The following is a 19,075-nucleotide window of genomic DNA, read 5'->3' as shown; positions in this document are numbered from 1 at the left end:
AATAGCCAGGTCAATCCCAAAGCAAACATGACTGAAAGAATAGACTATGAGCCAAACAAAGGATAGGCCATACTGTTTAACGCATTCAAATATACTGAAGTAAGCCTGTAGGGTAATACATTATTCTGCATCAGGAGAAAACATAACCGTCTGAATCGACACATGATTGTGTCACATTTGGTAACATGTCATTATTATTTTTACACGAGTCCCAAGCTTGATTTCATTCTGAAAGATGCTTGATATCAACAAGAAAGATGCTTGTCAGACCACACCTTGTTTCCTTAATATTTTTTAAATTTTATTACTTAGATAGGATACACAGCCAGGTTAAATACACACATTGATTGATTTCCATTTAAGTCTCACAACACAAAAGCAAACATGAGATATTCAATACATTGAGAACTTCTTTAGCACCAGTACAAATTAATTAATCCATACAGTGGTTATTCTCTGATTTACAGTATAGATCTTTCCAATATTATTTTCAAAATAAAAGACCTAGTCCCAGGTTGATTTGACTTGGCATGAATGACATGTAATTGTATACAGCAGCATTGACGTACACAGGTTACTAAAAAGTACACATACTGCCAAACTGGCGTACACAAGCAATGCTATATGGCCTAATAACCCAATACTGTAGGTCAATTGAAGTTATGCAGTGAGTGTTCTCATCCATTGCTCTCCAACTCTGTTTCGAGAATGATATGTAGTAAAAATGTCCATAGTAAATACGTTGTGAGGAGGCAAGATCGAATCCCCGAGCTGACAAGGTAAAAATCTGTCGTTCTGCCCCTGAACAAGGCAGTTAACCCAGTGTTCCTAGGCCGTCATTGAAAATAAGAAACTGCCTAGTTAAATAAAGGTAAAATAAATAAACCAAATAAAAAAAGAGGCTGGAGATCATTATTTTATTAAACTATAGAAATGTCTCATTATGTGTTGCAGCACAAACATGATCTTTTTGGCAATTTTATCAAAACAATATGTAAAACAATATGCAAAACAATATGTAAAACAATATGCAAAACAATATGTAAAACAATATGCAAAACTATATGTAAAACAATATGCAAAACCATTTTAGTTTACATTATTTTGTGTAAATAACAAAACCAAGTATAGTAATGTTTAACATCACTGTAGCTTCCTGCTTTTAAATCACATGCATTGATGTGTTAAGAACTTCATCAACAGCTTTAACCCTACTACATATTCAAGTCACTGTTGTAAAGGTATAGAATAAAACAATACGGGACAGCTTTGATGTGTTTGTCACACATTTGTGGAGACCCCCCCCCCCCCCTTTTTAATATCCTTTAAAACAAAGTTATACCGCAGATTTGAGACCAAGTATAAATAACAGTTTATCTAAAATAATTCACACTTCTCAACAGATCATAAACGTAACTTGGTATGTTTTACCAGGGCGCATAGGTGCCTTAATAAGCTAATTTATAGGACAGCTGTATCTCTCTTCCAGGTATTGTCAACCAGTGTATCAGTTATGCATTCCACAATTTGCATATTTTGTAATCTGTATAAACCAAAACCTTGTTTCAACAGAAAAACTAGAATATCCAAAAACGTATTCTGTCACGATCACATGATCACATTGTTTTCTTTAGATACATGATATATGAAAATGCAAAAATAACCAGTAAAATATAGCGTCTCAAATGGCACCCTATTCCCTATATATTGAACTAGTTTTAACCAGGGCCAATAGGGCTACGGTCAAAACGAGTGGGTTATGGGTACCATTTGGAACGCATCCACAAAGTTGGGTCCCACAGATTGATGACGTGAAAAAATGTTCAGATTTAGAACTTGTTTTGTTTTAGTTTGTCGATGTGATAGCAGAGCTTCAGGGCTGGCCCCAGCTTCAGTCCTAGGTACTTCATCATCATGTCACTCTTTAGAAGTAACAGCGCGTTGCCGTCTATCTCCTGTGGGATAGAAACAGAAGCTCAGGTTATATTAAATCTCCACTAAAAGTAAAGTGGACACATGTATCAGGGTTGTTTACTGAACTGGGAGTGACCCCAATCCGGGTAAGTATTTCACAAAACATCACATTCAGATTTAATCCAACCACTCAAATCAAATCAAAACATCACATGAAACATAACAACTGAAAAAGAAAAGGGGTTTCCCCCAACTGTTGCAGATCCAGGCCTCAATCTCAATTTGTCTTTCAGCGATTCCTCACATCCTTGTCTCATCCTCAACTGGATTGGAAGAGAAGGTCCGAGGTCCCTCCCCAAGGACCTTCTCCTCCAAGGCGTTTTGAGAAGGTTCGGAGAGAGGATACGAGGTATCAAGGAAATATTAATTATGAGTGAGCCCAGGGGTAGCCTACATGCTTCCTGAAGACGTCCGCGTGAGGGCCCAGGGACTGCGGGTCAGCGTCTCTGATGAACCACACCACATCCTCTACACTCCAGGTGGAAGGGTCCTTACTGGGGGGCGGCTTGGACTCCTGGGAGTCCTGAGATGGATTGTACGCTGCATGAGAAAAGAGAAAGAGGTCAAGAAGGATTTCTATGCTGGTCTATTTTACCTGGTTAGGGCATTGTGATTATAGCAAGAAACACATTTTCCCCAAATCTCCAGGTTTCCCAGAAATCCCAGTTGGAAGATTCCCGGAATCGGGAGAGAATATCCCGGAAAACCTGGAAATTTTGGGAAATTTACCAGAATTTTGCAAGCATAGTCTCCACTCTCCAATCTCTTACCTATCCTGTTGCCTTCCATGAAGGTGTTAGGGCTGGACGTCTGTCTACACATGCCCAAGGGGGAGGAGCCGTTGGGGAACTGCTGCGAGGAGCGGAACCCATAGGATGGTTTGGATGAGTAGGAGGAGCTTATGGCACTGAAGGCGGAGTCACCTGGGTCCATTGAGTAGCGTTTGTCTGACGGGTCCAGAAGATACTCCTCTGGCATGGAGGTTTCAGCTGTGATATGAATGGAAAGAGATTACATAAGTAAAACATATTGACAATACTTTGAATAACTTTCGATAGAAGCTGAAGCCTTTAAAGATGTCTATGAAATGTCCTTCTGTGCTTTTATGGTCCAATCGGAAGAAACAAACCCTGTTTGGAGAATTGAGCGTAGGGTTTCCCTGGTGCTCTTGTTTAGGTTCAAGAGAATGTTCTAGGTAGTGTTCTGGCATGGAGGTCACATTTGTTTAGGTTGGAATACAGGGATTTGGATAGTGGATTAGGATTACCAGGGATTACACAAGTAAAACACCAAATGATGTGTATTTGACAAAATGTCATTCTGTGCTTTCATGAGCAATCTGACGCAATATAGCACAATATTTGAGGAACTGAGCCCACAAAATGTCTGAGGGGCGAGATCTTCAAAAGCTCTTGTTAAGGCACAGGATTGTTCTAAAAAGTATTATAAACCTGGTGGTTCGAGCCCCGAATGCTGATTGGCTGAAAGCCGTGGTATATCAGACCGTATACCAACGGGTATCACAAAACATTCATTTTTACTGGTCTAATTATGTTGGTAAGTAGTTTATAATAGCAATAAGTCACCTCGGGGGTTTCTGGTATATGGCTAATATACCACACCTCCTCGGGCCTTATTGCTTAAACAATCAATGTATCATATCTGCACCTCTGCCTACACCATTTCCCTTGTGGGATAAAGAAAGCATTTTGAATTCAATTGAATACAGGACAGTGCATTACCCTCTGATTGGTAGGAGGCATTATTATGCTGGGGGATTGGTTGGTCGCTGAAGAGGTTTTCACAGTGCAAGCTGCGACAGAGCTTCTTGAGAAAGCGTAGAACGTAGCCCATGCTGTTGACCACAGGAAGACTCAGAAGGTGCTGCTTCCCATCGAAAGTGGCTGGAACACAAAGGAACACTTCATTAACCCATTGGGTTGCGTCCCAGATGGGACCCTATTCCAGAGCCAATGGAATCTATGCATAGTCACTTCAATAACTCTACCTACATGTACATACTACTTCAACTAACCGGTGCCAACGCACATTGACTCTGTACTGGTACCCCCCTGTATATAGTCTTGCTATTGTTATTTTACTGCTGCTCTTTAATTACTTGTTACTTTTATCTCTTATTCTTGTCCGTATTTTTTGAAACTGCATTGTTGGTTAGGGGCTCGTAAGTAAGCATTTCTCTGTATTTGGCTCATGTGACTAATAACATTTGATTTGGAGTGTTGCTCTGTGAATAGGGTGCTATTTGGGACGCAACGCTGGAATATATTTTAATTTCCCATTGCAGTAAATCTTGTTGCAGTTAACTTTGCTCTAGGGGACACATCTCTACAGCCATGTCTCAAAGCAACAGTTACAACCTAGGATGGCCATTGCATTTCATCCACTGACATCCAAAGATGGAAATGGCCAATAACCCCGGGGTAACAGATCCGGATGTTCTCAGATGTTCTCATGGTTACTAGATTATCTAATCAGTGTATGTCAATTTCTATCATTTTCCTCAGGCCAGTTGCTACGAATAAAATTAATAAATATAAAACCAAAATCTCAGTGACACTGTACAAGCACATGTATGAGCACATGGCCCTAGTTATACCTGATATTTTCTCCCCTCCGTAGCCCTGTGTGAGGAGAGTGAACACAGCTTTCTGCTGGAAGGCGCTGTCGATGCATCCCTGGACAGCCTGCTGCAGCACCACCGAGGGCCTGTCAGGCCCAAAATGATCTGGGAGCTGCTGCAGCTTCTTCCTGTCCAGGTTAGGACCCATGTTGACATGCTTGTTGATGTAGATACACACTGCAGGATACACAAGAGTGGAGAGAGCGCGGGTTAGTAACCATGTCCACCTGCTTGATGATGTACGAGCGAGGGTTAGTACCCATGTCCACCTGCTTGATGATGTACGAGCGAGGGTTAGTAACCATGTCCACCTGCTTGATGATGTACGAGCGAGGGTTAGTACCCATGTCCACCTGCTTGATGATGTACGAGCGAGGGTTAGTAACCATGTCCACCTGCTTGATGATGTACGAACGAGGGTTAGTAACCATGTCCACCTGCTTGATGATGTACGAGCGAGGGTTAGTAACCATGTCCGCCTGCTTGATGATGTACGAACGAGGGTTAGTACCCATGTCCACCTGCTTGATGATGTACGAGCGAGGGTTAGTAACCATGTCCACCTGCTTGATGATGTACGAACGAGGGTTAGTAACCATGTCCACCTGCTTGATGATGTACGAACGAGGGTTAGTACCCATGTCCACCTGCTTGATGATGTACGAGCGAGGGTTAGTAACCATGTCCGCCTGCTTGATGATGTACGAACGAGGGTTAGTAACCATGTCCGCCTGCTTGATGATGTACGAACGAGGGTTAGTAACCATGTCCGCCTGCTTGATGATGTACGAGCGAGGGTTAGTAACCATGTCCGCCTGCTTGATGATGTACGAACGAGGGTTAGTAACCATGTCCGCCTGCTTGATGATGTACGAACGAGGGTTAGTAACCATGTCCGCCTGCTTGATGATGTACGAACGAGGGTTAGTAACCATGTCCGCCTGCTTGATGATGTACGAACGAGGGTTAGTAACCATGTCCGCCTGCTTGATGATGTACGAACGAGGGTTAGTAACCATGTCCGCCTGCTTGATGATGTACGAGCGAGCGTTAGTAACCATGTCCGCCTGCTTGGTGATGTACGAACGAGGGTTAGTACCCATGTCCGCCTGCTTGATGATGTACGAACGAGGGTTAGTAACCATGTCCACCTGCTTGATGATGTACGAACGAGGGTTAGTAACCATGTCCGCCTGCTTGATGATGTACGAACGAGGGTTAGTAACCATGTCCACCTGCTTGATGATGTACGAGCGAGGGTTAGTAACCATGTCCACCTGTTTGATGATGTACGAACGAGGGTTAGTACCCATGTCCACCTGCTTGATGATGTACGAACGAGGGTTAGTAACCATGTCCACCTGCTTGATGATGTACGAACGAGGGTTAGTAACCATGTCCACCTGTTTGATGATGTACGAGCGAGGGTTAGTAACCATGTCCACCTGCTTGATGATGTACGAGCGAGGGTTATTACCCATGTCCACCTGCTTGATGATGTACGAACGAGGGTTAGTAACCATGTCCACCTGCTTGATGATGTACGAGCGAGGGTTAGTAACCATGTCCACCTGCTTGATGATGTACGAACGAGGGTTAGTAACCATGTCCACCTGCTTGATGATGTACGAACGAGGGTTAGTACCCATGTCCACCTGCTTGATGATGTACGAGCGAGGGTTAGTACCCATGTCCACCTGCTTGATGATGTACGAACGAGGGTTAGTAACCATGTCCACCTGCTTGATGATGTACGAACGAGGGTTAGTAACCATGTCCACCTGCTTGATGATGTACGAGCGAGGGTTAGTACCCATGTCCGCCTGCTTGATGATGTACGAACGAGGGTTAGTACCCATGTCCACCTGCTTGATGATGTACGAGCGAGGGTTAGTAACCATGTCCACCTGCTTGATGATGTACGAACGAGGGTTAGTAACCATGTCCACCTGCTTGATGATGTACGAGCGAGGGATAGTAACCATGTCCACCTGCTTGATGATGTACGAACGAGGGTTAGTAACCATGTCCACCTGCTTGATGATGTACGAGCAAGGGTTAGTACCCATGTCCACCTGCTTGATGATGTACGAGCGAGGGTTAGTAACCATGTCCACCTGCTTGATGATGTACGAACGAGGGTTAGTACCCATGTCCACCTGCTTGATGATGTACGAACGAGGGTTAGTAACCATGTCCACCTGCTTGATGATGTACGAGCGAGGGTTAGTACCCATGTCCACCTGCTTGATGATGTACGAGCGAGGGTTAGTACCCATGTCCACCTGCTTGATGATGTACGAGCGAGGGTTAGTAACCATGTCCACCTGCTTGATGATGTACGAGCGAGGGTTAGTACCCATGTCCACCTGCTTGATGATGTACGAGCGAGGGTTAGTAACCATGTCCACCTGCTTGATGATGTACGAACGAGGGTTAGTAACCATGTCCACCTGCTTGATGATGTACGAACGAGGGTTAGTAACCATGTCCACCTGCTTGATGATGTACGTAGATACACACTGCAGGACACACAGCAGGAGGGACAGAGGAGACAAAGATATTTAGGTTGGCTACTTTGGTGACGTTGCTTTCCTTAAATTAACGAGTACAACATGCTTATAACTAACAGAATACAAATTACATTTGAAATGTGATTACCAACATGACTTTTCATAACACCCAAGATGTTTCACCAGACAAAGCATTATGGAGGGAGACATTGGAAGAGTGAGGCAAACTCTGTGAGCGCCTAGGGCCTTGTTTATCAGATGTGCATAAGCACAAAAAAGACAACCTTGCATGCACCACTTTTCCCGCAAAGGTTGGTATTTATCAAATTTGAATTTGACGGGAAAGTGTGCATATCTCAGACCATGCGTACTCACAACTTCTAGTGGTTGAAGAATTGTATTACAAGTCAATACTGTTGTTTTGAGTGTTTGACACAAGGGAATTATAATAAAGCGTTGCTAGGGAAAAATGTAAACGTAGCCTAACGGTAAGAAGATCACATAGCGGCCTTCGTAGGAGCGCAACACCATTTTCTATTTAATCTCAGAGACTATACCAAGACAGGTGATATAAACGCAGTCATCTATTGACAAACAAAAGAAGTGTGGGCTGTAGTATTTATTTTTTGATTGTTTGAACAGACAGTCAATCATCCAGAATGTGAGGTCAGCGAGTGCCAAACACTGACCTTAGTTTGAAAAAAGTCACTGCAAAAGATTAAAACATTCTGCCCACACCTGTATAGAAATGTGATAACATTTGCTACTGCGCTTTCTTTTAGAAACTGTCATGGCCCAGTTCCAACATTTCCAAATCATACAGCAAATGAGGGTGTTTTTGTTACCATAAAAGTTGAATGGAGGGCGTTTTCCAGGCGGGGTTGTAGTAAAAATATAGTATGGCTCTGATTTATCAATGGAAACATGTGTATATGTTGCGTACGACAGTTTGATAAATCCCAATAATTTGTTGTGCACGCAAATCCTAGAATCTCCACATACGCCAGAAATTTGTACAAAATTTACGCACGGTTGAAAAATGAGGCCCCAAGGGCGTGGCAGAGTGGGGGTGGGGCCTACCTGTGAGCACCTGGGGCGTGGCAGAGTGGGTATAGTTAACTGTGAGCACCTGGAGCCTGGCGGGGTGGGTATAGTTAACTGTGAGCACCTGGAGCCTGGCGGGGTGGGTATAGTTACCTGTGAGCACCTGGGGCGTGGCAGAGTGGGTATAGTTAACTGTGAGCACCTGGAGCCTGGCGGGGTGGGTATAGTTACCTGTGAGCACCTGGGGCGTGGCGGAGTGGGTATAGTTAACTGTGAGCACCTGGAGTCTGGCGAGGTGGGTATAGTTAACTGTGAGCACCTGGAGCCTGGCGGGGTGGGTATAGTTAACTGTGAGCACCTGGAGCCTGGCGAGGTGGGTATAGTTAACTGTGAGCACCTGGAGCCTGGCGGGGTGGGTATAGTTAACTGTGAGCACCTGGAGCCTGGCGAGTTGGGTATAGTTAACTGTGAGCACCTGGAGCCTGGCGGGGTGGGTATAGTTAACTGTGAGCACCTGGAGCCTGGCAGGGTGGGTATAGTTAACTGTGAGCACCTGGAGCCTGGCGGGGTGGGTATAGTTAACTGTGAGCACCTGGAGCCTGGCGAGGTGGGTATAGTTAACTGTGAGCACCTGGAGCCTGGCGGGGTGGGTATAGTTAACTGTGAGCACCTGGGGCGTGGCAGAGTGGGTATAGTTAACTGTGAGCACCTGGAGTCTGGCGGGGTGGGTATAGTTAACTGTGAGCACCTGGAGCCTGGTAGGGTGGGTATAGTTAACTGTGAGCACCTGGAGCCTGGCGGGGTGGGTATAGTTACCTGTGAGCACCTGGGGTGTGGCAGAGTGGGGGATGGTAGCAGCATCCTGGGGGATGGAGCTCATGTCTGGTTCTGGGGTGCTGCTGGGAGGAGAGATGGCCAGGGGATTCAGCACCATCCTGGGCTTCAGCTGCAGGAAAACAGGGGGTTGGATCTCAGTACCTAATTGTAAATAATACATGCAATTTAGCATACGCGTTTGTCCAAAGCGACTGATAGTCACGCGTGCATACATTTTTACATATGGGTGGCCCCCGGGAATCGAACCCACAACCCTCTTGTTGCAAGCGCCATGCCATACAGTCTGAGATAGCAACAATAGACTAAAAGATGACGGTTCTCAATTGGCATTAGTAAACACTCAACAGAAATCTACACATTGATATTTTTACACAGAAACTTGTAAATAAAATAATCTCCCCTCTTCGTATTGCAATATTTACCAAACATTTAATTTTGCTAGGCATATACATGGCCAATCAGAATATAAATTAAAACAGTCTTCAATTAAACAAACAAAGGCTACCTCATGTTATATACTACTCCCACTATATCTAAATGAAGTTAGGTCTGTCAAGCTACATCATCATATGCATTTTGTTAACATCCTGCATCCCCACTGGCCCCTCTCCTTTCCCTCTCCTCCAATTCCATCCCCTCTCCTCCAATCCCATCGCCTTCCCTTTCCCTCTCCTCCAATCCCATCCCCTCCCCGTTCCCTCTCCTCCAATTCCATCCCCTTTCCCTCCTCCAATCCCATCCCCTCCTCTTTCTCTCTCTCTCTTCCCATCCCCTCCTCTTTCCCTCTCCTCCAATCCCATCCCCTTTCCCTCTCCTCCAATCCCATCCCCTCCCCTTTCTCTCTCCTCCCATCCCCTGCTCTTTCTCTCTCCTTCCATCCCGCCCCTTTCTCTCTCCTTCCATCCCCTCCTCTTTCCCTCTCCTCCAATCCCCTCTTCTTTCTTTCTCTCCCATCCCTTCCCTTTTTCTCCCCCCCTTTCCCTCTCCTCCATTCCCATCCCCTCCCCTTTCTCTCTCCTCCAATCCCCTCCTCTTTCCCTCTCCTCCAATACCCTCTTCTTTCTCTCTCCTCCCATCCCTGACACTGACCTTGAAGCCAGGTTTTCTCCCCCTCTTCTTGGGCACTTTGAGGGGAGGGAGGGATTCAGGGTAGCGGGTTGGAAAATCCATCTTGCGATGTAGTGGGGGTCTCCCCCTCTTCCTGCCTGGAATCTTTCCTGGCTGGCTGGGGAGGAAGGAGGGAGACACTGCAGGTGACTGCATTTCACTGTTGCTGTCTGCTTTCTGTGCTGCTGCTGCTGCAGGTACACTCATTGGAGCTGGAGGGAGACACAGGAAGGAGGGAAACACAAAGGGAGAAATAATTATATTAATTGAAGACTGCATGGCACATAATAAAAAACAGTGGCAGTTCCACCATCCAGTCCATCCTATCCTCAATGTGCATGAACCCCAACATTCTGTCTGCTTGTCTCCCAGAGCTTCCATTACCTGATCTCCTTTGATCTAGAACGCTTGAGAACCAAGCGCTTCCCTTCTTAGATCCCGGTTAGATTCCAGAATAGCAGAAGAAGGTTCTAAACCCTGCACACTGCCTCAGCAGGCTGTTGAAGCCATCTTGCCTTTAGCTGCTGTGCTGTATGTTTTCTCTCTGCTCCTCTCGTCTCTGCTGCTGCACGGCACACAGGCTGGCTGGCTGCAGACTCCTCATTACACTAATGCATTCAGCAGTGGCAGAGGAAGGGAGGGGGGGAGGGGGAATTGACTTCACCATGGCTACACAGCTATGAATTAGCATTATGATGACAGCGTTCACCATAATCTTAAAAAAGCAGCAGCCTCAAGAGTCAGCCTAGCCTACTGATGAAAACAACATCAACATGCATGTCTCATATATAGAGCGCAGAAGACTAGACACACAGGCAATGCTGAATTATTACAGTGGTTAAAATATAGCATTAGCATGCAGCATGCTTCATCCTTCCTTTGTGCAGACAAAGACAACAGAAAATAAAGGGAGATAAAACAGAGCCAGTATGCACACACCATCAGAATGAATGAGGATAGGAGAGTATATCCCTTTTCAGTTGTTCTCCTATTGAATCACCCTCTGTCCTGTCTGTGTCTTTGCCTGCTTCTAAATGTCTTCAACTGCACCGCAGAGTGGAATCTCCAAGCAAGGCAGATTCCACTGTAATGGTGTGTGTGTGTGTGTGTCAGCCAGTGCCGGGAAACATTCGCCTGTTGTCATGGCAACAAGCCTGTAACACCCTGCCGGCTGTATCTCCCATGTCTTGCTGCTTGATACTCAGGCCCAAAACTGGGTGGATGTATAATTAATATAGAAGCCACCCTCAAATCAACCGCTAATTACAATAGGAATTAATTTGAAAGTGTTGAGAGTGTACATAGATATGGTGTGTGTGTGTGCGTGTGTGCGTGATTCCATGCCCTGCGATTAGTGCTTTTTGAGGCCGGTTCGGTTTCATTTTTCCCCGAAACATTAAATGCACTATGCATTATGTGGGTTGAATGCTGTAACAACACAGAATAAAATAATTAATAAAGTCCCATGATGGTAGGGACTGCCCATTACTGCTTATCACTTATTAACCATCATTTATTCACATTACTTTAATAAAATATTTCAGTTGTTGTGTATACTGAGAGGACAAAACATTAAGAACTCCTGCTCTTTCCATGATATAGACTGACCAGGTGAATCCAGATGAAAGCTATGATCCCTTATTGAGGTCACTTGTTAAATCCACTTCAATCAGTGTAGATGAAGGGGAGGAGACAGGTTAAAGAAGGATGTTTAAGCCTTGAGACAATTGAGACATGGATTGTGTATGTGTGCCATTCAGAGGGTGAATGGACAAGACAAAATATTTAAATGCCTTTGAACGGGGTATGGTAGTAGGTGCCAGGCACACCGGTTTGTGTCAAGAACTGCAAAGCTGCTGGGTTTTTCACGCTCAACAGTTTCCCGTGTGTATCAAGATTGGTCCACCACCCAAAGGACATCATGCCAACTTGACACAACTGTGGGAAGCATTGGAGTCAACATGGGCCAGCATCCCTGTGGAACACTTTAGACTCCTTGTAGAGCCCATGTCCCGACGTATTGAGGCTGTTCTGAGGGCAAAGGGGGGGGGGGGGGGGGGCTGCAACTGAATATTAGGAAGGCGAGCTAAAAGCGAGCCTACCAGATGAGCTAAATGCTTTCTATGCTCACTTCAAGGCAAGCAGCACTGAACCATGCATGAGAGCACCAGCGGTTCCGAACGACTGTGTAATCACGCTCTCTGTAGCCGATGTGAGTAAGACCTTGAAACAGGTTAACATTCACCAGACAAATGACCAGGATGTATACTCAGAGCATGCGCTGACCAGCTGGCGAGTGTCTTCACTGACATTTTAAACCTCTCCCTTATCCAGTCTATAATACCTACATGTTTCAAGCAGACCACTATAGTCCCTGTGCCCAAGAACTCCAAGGTAACATGTCTAAATGACTATCACCACGTAGCACTCACATCTGTAACCATGGAATGCTTTGAAAGGCTGGTCATGGCTCACATCAACACCATCATCCCAGACACCCTGGACCCACTCCACACTGCCCTTTCCCACCTGGACAAGAAGAACACCTATGTGAGAATGCAGTTTATTGACTACAGCTCAGAATTCAACACTATAGTGGCCTCCAAGGTCATCACTAAGCTAAGGACCCTGTGACTGAACAACTCCCTCTGCAACTGGATCCTGAACTTCCTGACGTGCCGCCCCCAGGTGGTGAGGGTAGGCAACAACACATCTGCCACACTGACCCTCGACACGGGGGCCCCTCAGGGGGTGTGCTTAGTCTCCAACCTGTTCCCTCACGACTGCGTGGCCCCGCACAATTCCAACACCATCATTAAGTTTGCAGATGACACAATGGTGGTAGGCTTGATCACCGACGGCGATGAGACAGCCTATAGGGAGGAGGTCAGAGACCTGGTAGTGTGTTGGCAGAACAAATCAAATCAAATCAAATTTATTTATATAGCCCTTCGTACATCAGCTGATATCTCAAAGTGCTGTACAGAAACCCAGCCTAAAACCCCAAACAGCAAGCAATGCAGGTGTAGAAGCACGGTGGCTCGGAAAAACTCCCTAGAAAGGCCAAATTCTAGGAAGAAACCTAGAGAGGAACCAGGCTATGAGGGGTGGCCAGTCCTCTTCTGGCTGTGCCGGGTGGAGATTATAACAGAACATGGCCAAGATGTTTTAATGTTCATAAATGACCAGCATGGTCAAATAATAATAATCACAGTAGTTATCGAGGGTGCAGCAAGTCAGCACCTCAGGAGTAAATGTCAGTTGGCTTTTCATAGCCGATCATTAAGAGTATCTCTACCGCTCCTGCGGTCTCTAACAACCTCTCCCTCAACGTCAGCAAGACAAAGGAGCTGATCGTGGACTACAGGAAACGGAGGGCCGAGCACGCCACTATTCACATCGACGGAGCTGTAGTGGAGTGTGTCGAGAGCTTCTAGTTCCTCTGTGTCCACATCACTAAGGATCTATCATGGTCCACACACACCAACACAGTCGTGAAGAGTGCACGACAACGCCTCTTCGCCTTCAGAAGGCTGGAAAATTGTGGCACGCATCATTGAGAGCATCTTGACTGGCTGCATCACAGCTTGGTATAGCACCGCTTGGTATAGCAACTGCTTGGTATAGCATCGCTTGGTATAGCACCGCTTGGTATAGCAACTGTTTGGCATCCGTCCGCAAAGTGCTACAGAGAGTAGTGCGTACAGCAGAGTACATCACTAGGACCGAGCTCTCTGCCATCCAGGACCTCTATACCAGGTGGTGTCAGAGAAAGGCCCTAAAAATTGTCAAAGACTCCAGCCACCCAAGTCACGGCAAGCGGTACCGATGTACCAAATCTGGAACCAACAGAACCCTGAACAGCTTCTTCTCCCAAGCCATAAGACTGCTAAATACTGTAGTTAGTTAAATAGTTAACCAAATACCGTAGCTACCAGGACTATCTGCATTGACCCTTTTGGTAACACTTTATTGGACACCTAGCGTCATAACACGGTCATAACCATGTCATAGCATTGTCATAACACTGTAATGACACATATGTTGTGACATACAGTATATTGCAATATTTTATGGTTGGTTATGACACCTACATAAGAGTGTCAAAGCCGACAAATCCTAACACACAAGGCAAACCATTCCATTCTACTTATAAATAGTATGTTAAGTAACATTTCCTAAAATTGACCATTTCATTACCATTGTTAATGTACACACATTGATGACAAATATGTGCCTAACCCAATGCTATATCGCAGATTTTTTTATTTAACCTTTATTTAACTAGGCAAGTCAGTTAAGAACAAATTCTTATTTACAATGACGTCCTACACCGGCCAAACCCGGACGACGCTGGGCCAATTGTGTGCCGCCCTATGGGACTTCCAATCACGGCCGGTTGTGATACAGCCTGGATTCGAACAAGGGTGTCTGTAGTGACGTCTCAAGCACTGAGATGTAATGCCTTAGACTGCTGTGCCACTCGGGAGACTGGGACTGATGACTGGGATGAATGCACCAACAGGACAAAACACCCTCTTTGGGACTTATGACTGACATATGGTTTTCAGGATCAAAATAAACGGAATGGAACTAGGAGCTAGGCACAGGCAAAATAAGTCAATGGGTACGAATACTTTCTGAAGGCACTGTAGATCAGTTGAAACATAATTTCATGAACTTTCAAAACCACTTGTCAAACAAAGTTTAACATTATCAGGGTTTCCTTCTTAAAGCAATTTATACAGGTCATTCTGATATGTACACTAGAGGTCAAATGTCAAAGTTCTGTTGATGTGAGCATTCCCGAAATTGTATCTGATGGATAGCTGTTAATCTTAGCTTTGCAATTATATCTGATTAATGGGTATATGTGGGCAATAACTTGTTGTATACTGACATTGTTTTGTCATAGTAAAATCCCTATGGGAAAAATGAATGAGATGGAGGGATGAAATAAAGAGTGATAACACAGAGAAAGCTGCCGTTGCTGCACTGCTATCACACATGTTCCAACTAGGGACATAGACCTTCAAGAAAATCACTATGAGGCATCTTCACGAATTTAGGGGTCTGGCCCATAGACTATTACTGCCAATGCCATTCATTGCCAATTGAGATCAAATAAACCAACACTGCAACAAAATGTGCATATTTAGTAAGCTACTTTATTCTCTATTCATGAAAAAAATAAGCATAATGTGAACTGCAGTCCTTAATTAAAATGAGATATACAGCCCTCTCCTGGCTCACTTAAGGATAATTTTGTTAATTTTTGCCTGATTCAATAAAGTTGCATTTGAAGCCAAAATGGCGACGTGCATGTTGTCGTCAAAGATGTCGCCCATCATTAGACTTCTACTGAAAGAGCAGTCCTATTCCTCGACAACGATATGTAACGGTGTGACCGAAATTTCCAGACGAGGTGAGAATATTATTTTGGTATCAATTTGTTATTATTTTGGTGTGTCGTTTCAAATTAATATCAACTGACACCTAGTTAATAGTTACCGTAGCGTGTTAGTATAGCTAAAGTTAGCTAGTTACCTTAACCTGTCAAACTTAATTCCATTCCGGACTTGTCTAGTCAGGCTGGCTAACTAATTAACTGGCAACAAGCACATAAATCAGCCATTATTATAATGACATCAATAGCTAGCTAGCTAGCTAGCTAACTGCATTGTTACGGTGCTGACAAACGTACCTTTTTGAGACGAGGGAATAACGAATCGCTGACAAATCAATCAATCTTTGGAAGCTTGCTTGTTAACTGGATAACCGTTTTTGCTCCTCTAAACACGTAACGTTAAACCTCCACAGGGGTCTAGCTATATATCTTACTACCGCAGCATCAGGATGTTAACGTTAATTCCGTGATCTTGTCTACTGGTCAGGCTACTCGACAGATGGAGATGCTCTCCAACCTGCTGCAGAAGACAGCAATGCCGCCACAGCGGACCGCTGGAGCACTACACCAGTCTGGTCATGGACTGGGCGCTGCGAGAGGACCCGCATCATAAAGCCGTGGTTCAGACCTTGGATAAAATGCACAAAACCCTACGAGGTTACAGCAACAAGCTTCGGTTCTCGAAAAACATTGTCCTTGTCAGCCAATTACTTAGTATTAGTGGGAATCTATTTACGCTGAGAGAATTAATGGAAAGATACAACTTTGAGGTTTCAAGCAAGGAATATGACACTTATAAAATCTATACCTTGTGGGATAAAATATTTACTTAAGAATAATGCATATTTTGGAACATCTATTGTACGCGATATCCAGATGAATGGCATAGGTTTACTAGATAAGATATTCAACAATCGTTAATTAAGGGATATTTTCTACAGGAATTATATCCCCTCTGCTATATATTGCTGGACTTCATAGTTTGATGTAAACTGTCGCCGTGCTTTGCTTACTCCAACAATGGTATGGTGACCAATAAAGTAAAGGATATCTCCTTTAAGATTATCATCCATAGATTATACCCGTGTAATAGCTTGATTTTCTAAATATATACCTAATACCAGTGAATACAGTTTTTGGTGAACTAGAAACTGAATCTATTGAACACTTATTCTGTAATTGTTTAATAGTGAGGTGTTCTGGACTGATAAACTATATCTTGGAAACATAATGCATTCAACCATTGAAATATCTAAGTTTGACATATGGTTTTACTACAGTGATTCCGCAATTGCGCGTCAGTATGTTATAAATATCTTTATTTTATTAGGAACGTTTTTCATACCCAAATCATTTTATGAAGGAAAAGCCTGTTTAATTTTTGTATCTGATTTGGAAAACTATTTAGAATCATTCAAACGTATACAAAAGAAAATGTCAAAAATGTATTCGCTACATGTCTGTATTTGATATGTGGATTTCTTCTGTCTTTTGTGTAATTCCTCTGGCTGTTCTGTTTTGCATGTAACTGTTTAATAAATACAGCAACCAGCCTACATCCATCTTTTTCGAAGGTAATCGGATTTCTATGCATGCACTTTGATTTTAGAAACTGGTGTGCACACTAACAAAACACATTCAATAATGTACAGGGGCGCCAGGCAGAGGCATGTCTTAACAAATGTATGGGATTTACTGTAAAGATATGTAATTTAACTGTACAATTGTATTGCCTTTTAATGTGCCATGAACACAACCATGCTGTTTTCATCAGATTTTGAAACGAATCACTTCAAAAAGTAGGTCACCTTCAAATCAAACTTTATTTGTCACCTGTGCCGAATACAACAGGTGTAGACCTTACTGTGAAATGCTTACTTACAAGCCCTTAACCAACAGTGCAGTTCAAGAGAGAAGAAAATATTTACCAAATAAAGTAAAAAATTATAGAAAGTAACAAAATAACGAGGCTATATACAGTGGGTACCGGTACCGAGTCAATGTGCGGGGGTACAGGTTAGTCGAGGTAATTTGTACATGTAGGGAGGAGTGAAGTGACTGCATAGATAATAAACAGCGAGTGGGGGTGTCAATGTAAATAATCCGGTGGCCATTTGATTAATTGTTCAGCAGTCTTATGGCTTGGGGGTAGAAGCTGTTAAGGAGCCTTTTGGTCCTAGACTTGCTGTTCCGGTACCGCTTACCGTGCGGGAGCAGAGAAAACAGTCTATGACTTGGGTGACTGGAGTCTTTGACAATTTTGGAGGCTTTCCTCTGACGCCGCATAGTATATAGGTCCTGGATGGTAGGAAGCTTGTCCCCAGTGATGTACTGGGCGGTACGCGCTACCCTCTAGTGCCTTATGGTCAGATGCCGAGCAGTTACCACACCAGGCGGTGATGCAACCGGACAGGATGCTCTCGATGGTACAGCTGTAGAACCTTTTGAGGATCTGGGGTACAATACCAGGTATTTTCAGTCTCCTGAGGTGGAAAAGGTGTTGTCGTGCCCTCTTCACGACTGTCTTGGTGTGTTTGGACCATGATAGTTTGTCGATGTTAATGGGGGCCTGTTCGGCACGCCTTTTCTTGTAGTCCATGATCAGCTCCTTTGTCTTGCTCACATTGAGGGAGAGGTTATCCTGGCACCACACTGCCAGTTCTCTGACCTCCCTATAGGATGTCTCATCGTTGTCGGTGATCAGGCCTACCACTGTTTTGTCGTCAGCAAACTTAATGAGGGTGTTGGAGTCGTTTGGCCATGCAGTTGTGGGTGAACAGAGAGTACAGGAGGGGTATAAGCACATACCCTTGAGGGGCCCCAGTGTTGAGGATCAGCGTAGCAGACGTGTTGTTGCCTACCCTTACCACCTGGGGGTGGCCCATCAGGAAGTCCAGGATCCAGTTACAGAGGGAGGTGTTTAGTCCCAAGGTAATTAGCTTCGCAGGTTCATCCAAAATAATTCCAGCATCTGAACAGTGCACTGTGCACCCGCCAACTTTCCTTCAATTCACAAGTGGCTGTAACTATCTCACAGAAGAAAGCTTTAGAGCAAGCAAAACAGCGCCCCTCTGTCTTTTCTATATGTACACCATGTATCTAATGCTATCTGGCCAAAAATAGTATGACATCCCATAATGTTTTTGACCAGACAGCATCAAATACAGCGCCTATACAAAGTCAACACCCCCCTGGATTTCTTCACACTGTCACGTTCCTGACCTTATTTCCTTTGTTTAGTCTTTGTTTAGTTGGTCAGGACGTGAGCTGGGTGGGCATTCTATGTTTTGTGTTTCTATGTTGGGTTTATTGTTTGGCCTAATATGGTTCTCAATCAGAGGCAGGTGTTTGTCATTGTCTCTGATTGGGAACCATATTAAGGTAGGCTGTTTCTCACTGTTTGTTTGTGGGTGATTGTTCCTGTTCGTGCGTTCATGTGTTTTATGTTCTCTCGTTCAAGACTGTAGCGTCGTTGGTTTCGTTTTGTTTATTGTTTTGTTTGTGTTAAAGTAAGTGTTCCAATAAATATGGAAACGTACCACGCTGCGCTTT

At 44.3% G+C, this 19,075-nt stretch overlaps 1 protein-coding gene and 1 long non-coding RNA gene across 4 annotated transcripts; one reads left to right on the top strand and one right to left on the bottom strand.

Annotated features, from left to right (window-relative positions):
- Window positions 1-903: 903 nt before the first annotated feature.
- Window positions 904-15,960, bottom strand: LOC139563884 (sex comb on midleg-like protein 4). 3 transcript variants are annotated; one of them, XM_071382878.1, is made up of 8 exons: window positions 15,821-15,960; window positions 10,099-10,328; window positions 8,989-9,118; window positions 4,592-4,792; window positions 3,717-3,878; window positions 2,745-2,963; window positions 2,369-2,514; window positions 904-1,955 (listed from the first exon to the last, which is right to left on the bottom strand). In XM_071382878.1, the coding sequence occupies exons 2-8, from the start codon at window positions 10,321-10,323 to the stop codon at window positions 1,830-1,832; spliced, it is 1,209 nt and encodes a 402-aa protein (XP_071238979.1). In that variant the 5' UTR covers window positions 10,324-10,328; window positions 15,821-15,960; the 3' UTR covers window positions 904-1,829. The 3 variants fall into 3 exon arrangements, with proteins under 3 accessions (XP_071238979.1, XP_071238980.1, XP_071238978.1); XM_071382879.1 differs by lacking the exon at window positions 15,821-15,960 and adding an exon at window positions 11,056-11,156; XM_071382877.1 differs by lacking the exon at window positions 15,821-15,960 and adding an exon at window positions 10,501-10,640.
- Window positions 15,372-17,079, top strand: LOC139563886 (uncharacterized). The gene is made up of 2 exons (XR_011672660.1): window positions 15,372-15,541; window positions 16,011-17,079. It is a non-coding gene; the product is annotated as an uncharacterized lncRNA (long non-coding RNA).
- Window positions 17,080-19,075: the final 1,996 nt, after the last annotated feature.

The sequence above is a fragment of the Salvelinus alpinus genome, chromosome 34, assembly GCF_045679555.1.
Source record: "Salvelinus alpinus chromosome 34, SLU_Salpinus.1, whole genome shotgun sequence".
NCBI classification, from domain to species: Eukaryota; Metazoa; Chordata; class Actinopteri; order Salmoniformes; family Salmonidae; genus Salvelinus; species Salvelinus alpinus.
The sequence above is the reverse complement of the archived record's forward strand: the minus strand, read 5'-3'. Positions and strand labels throughout refer to the sequence as shown.

Excerpts from the sequence above, each read along its gene's own strand:
- LOC139563884 (XM_071382878.1), bottom strand. The coding sequence starts at position 10,323 with ATGAGTGTACCTGCAGCAGCAGCAGCACAGAAAGCAGACAGCAACAGT. Across the intron at positions 3,879-4,591 it reads CGGAGGGGAGAAAATATCAG|CCACTTTCGATGGGAAGCAG; the intron begins GTATAACTAGGG and ends TTTGTGTTCCAG. Across the intron at positions 1,956-2,368 it reads CGGACGTCTTCAGGAAGCAT|GAGATAGACGGCAACGCGCT; the intron begins GTAGGCTACCCC and ends TCTATCCCACAG.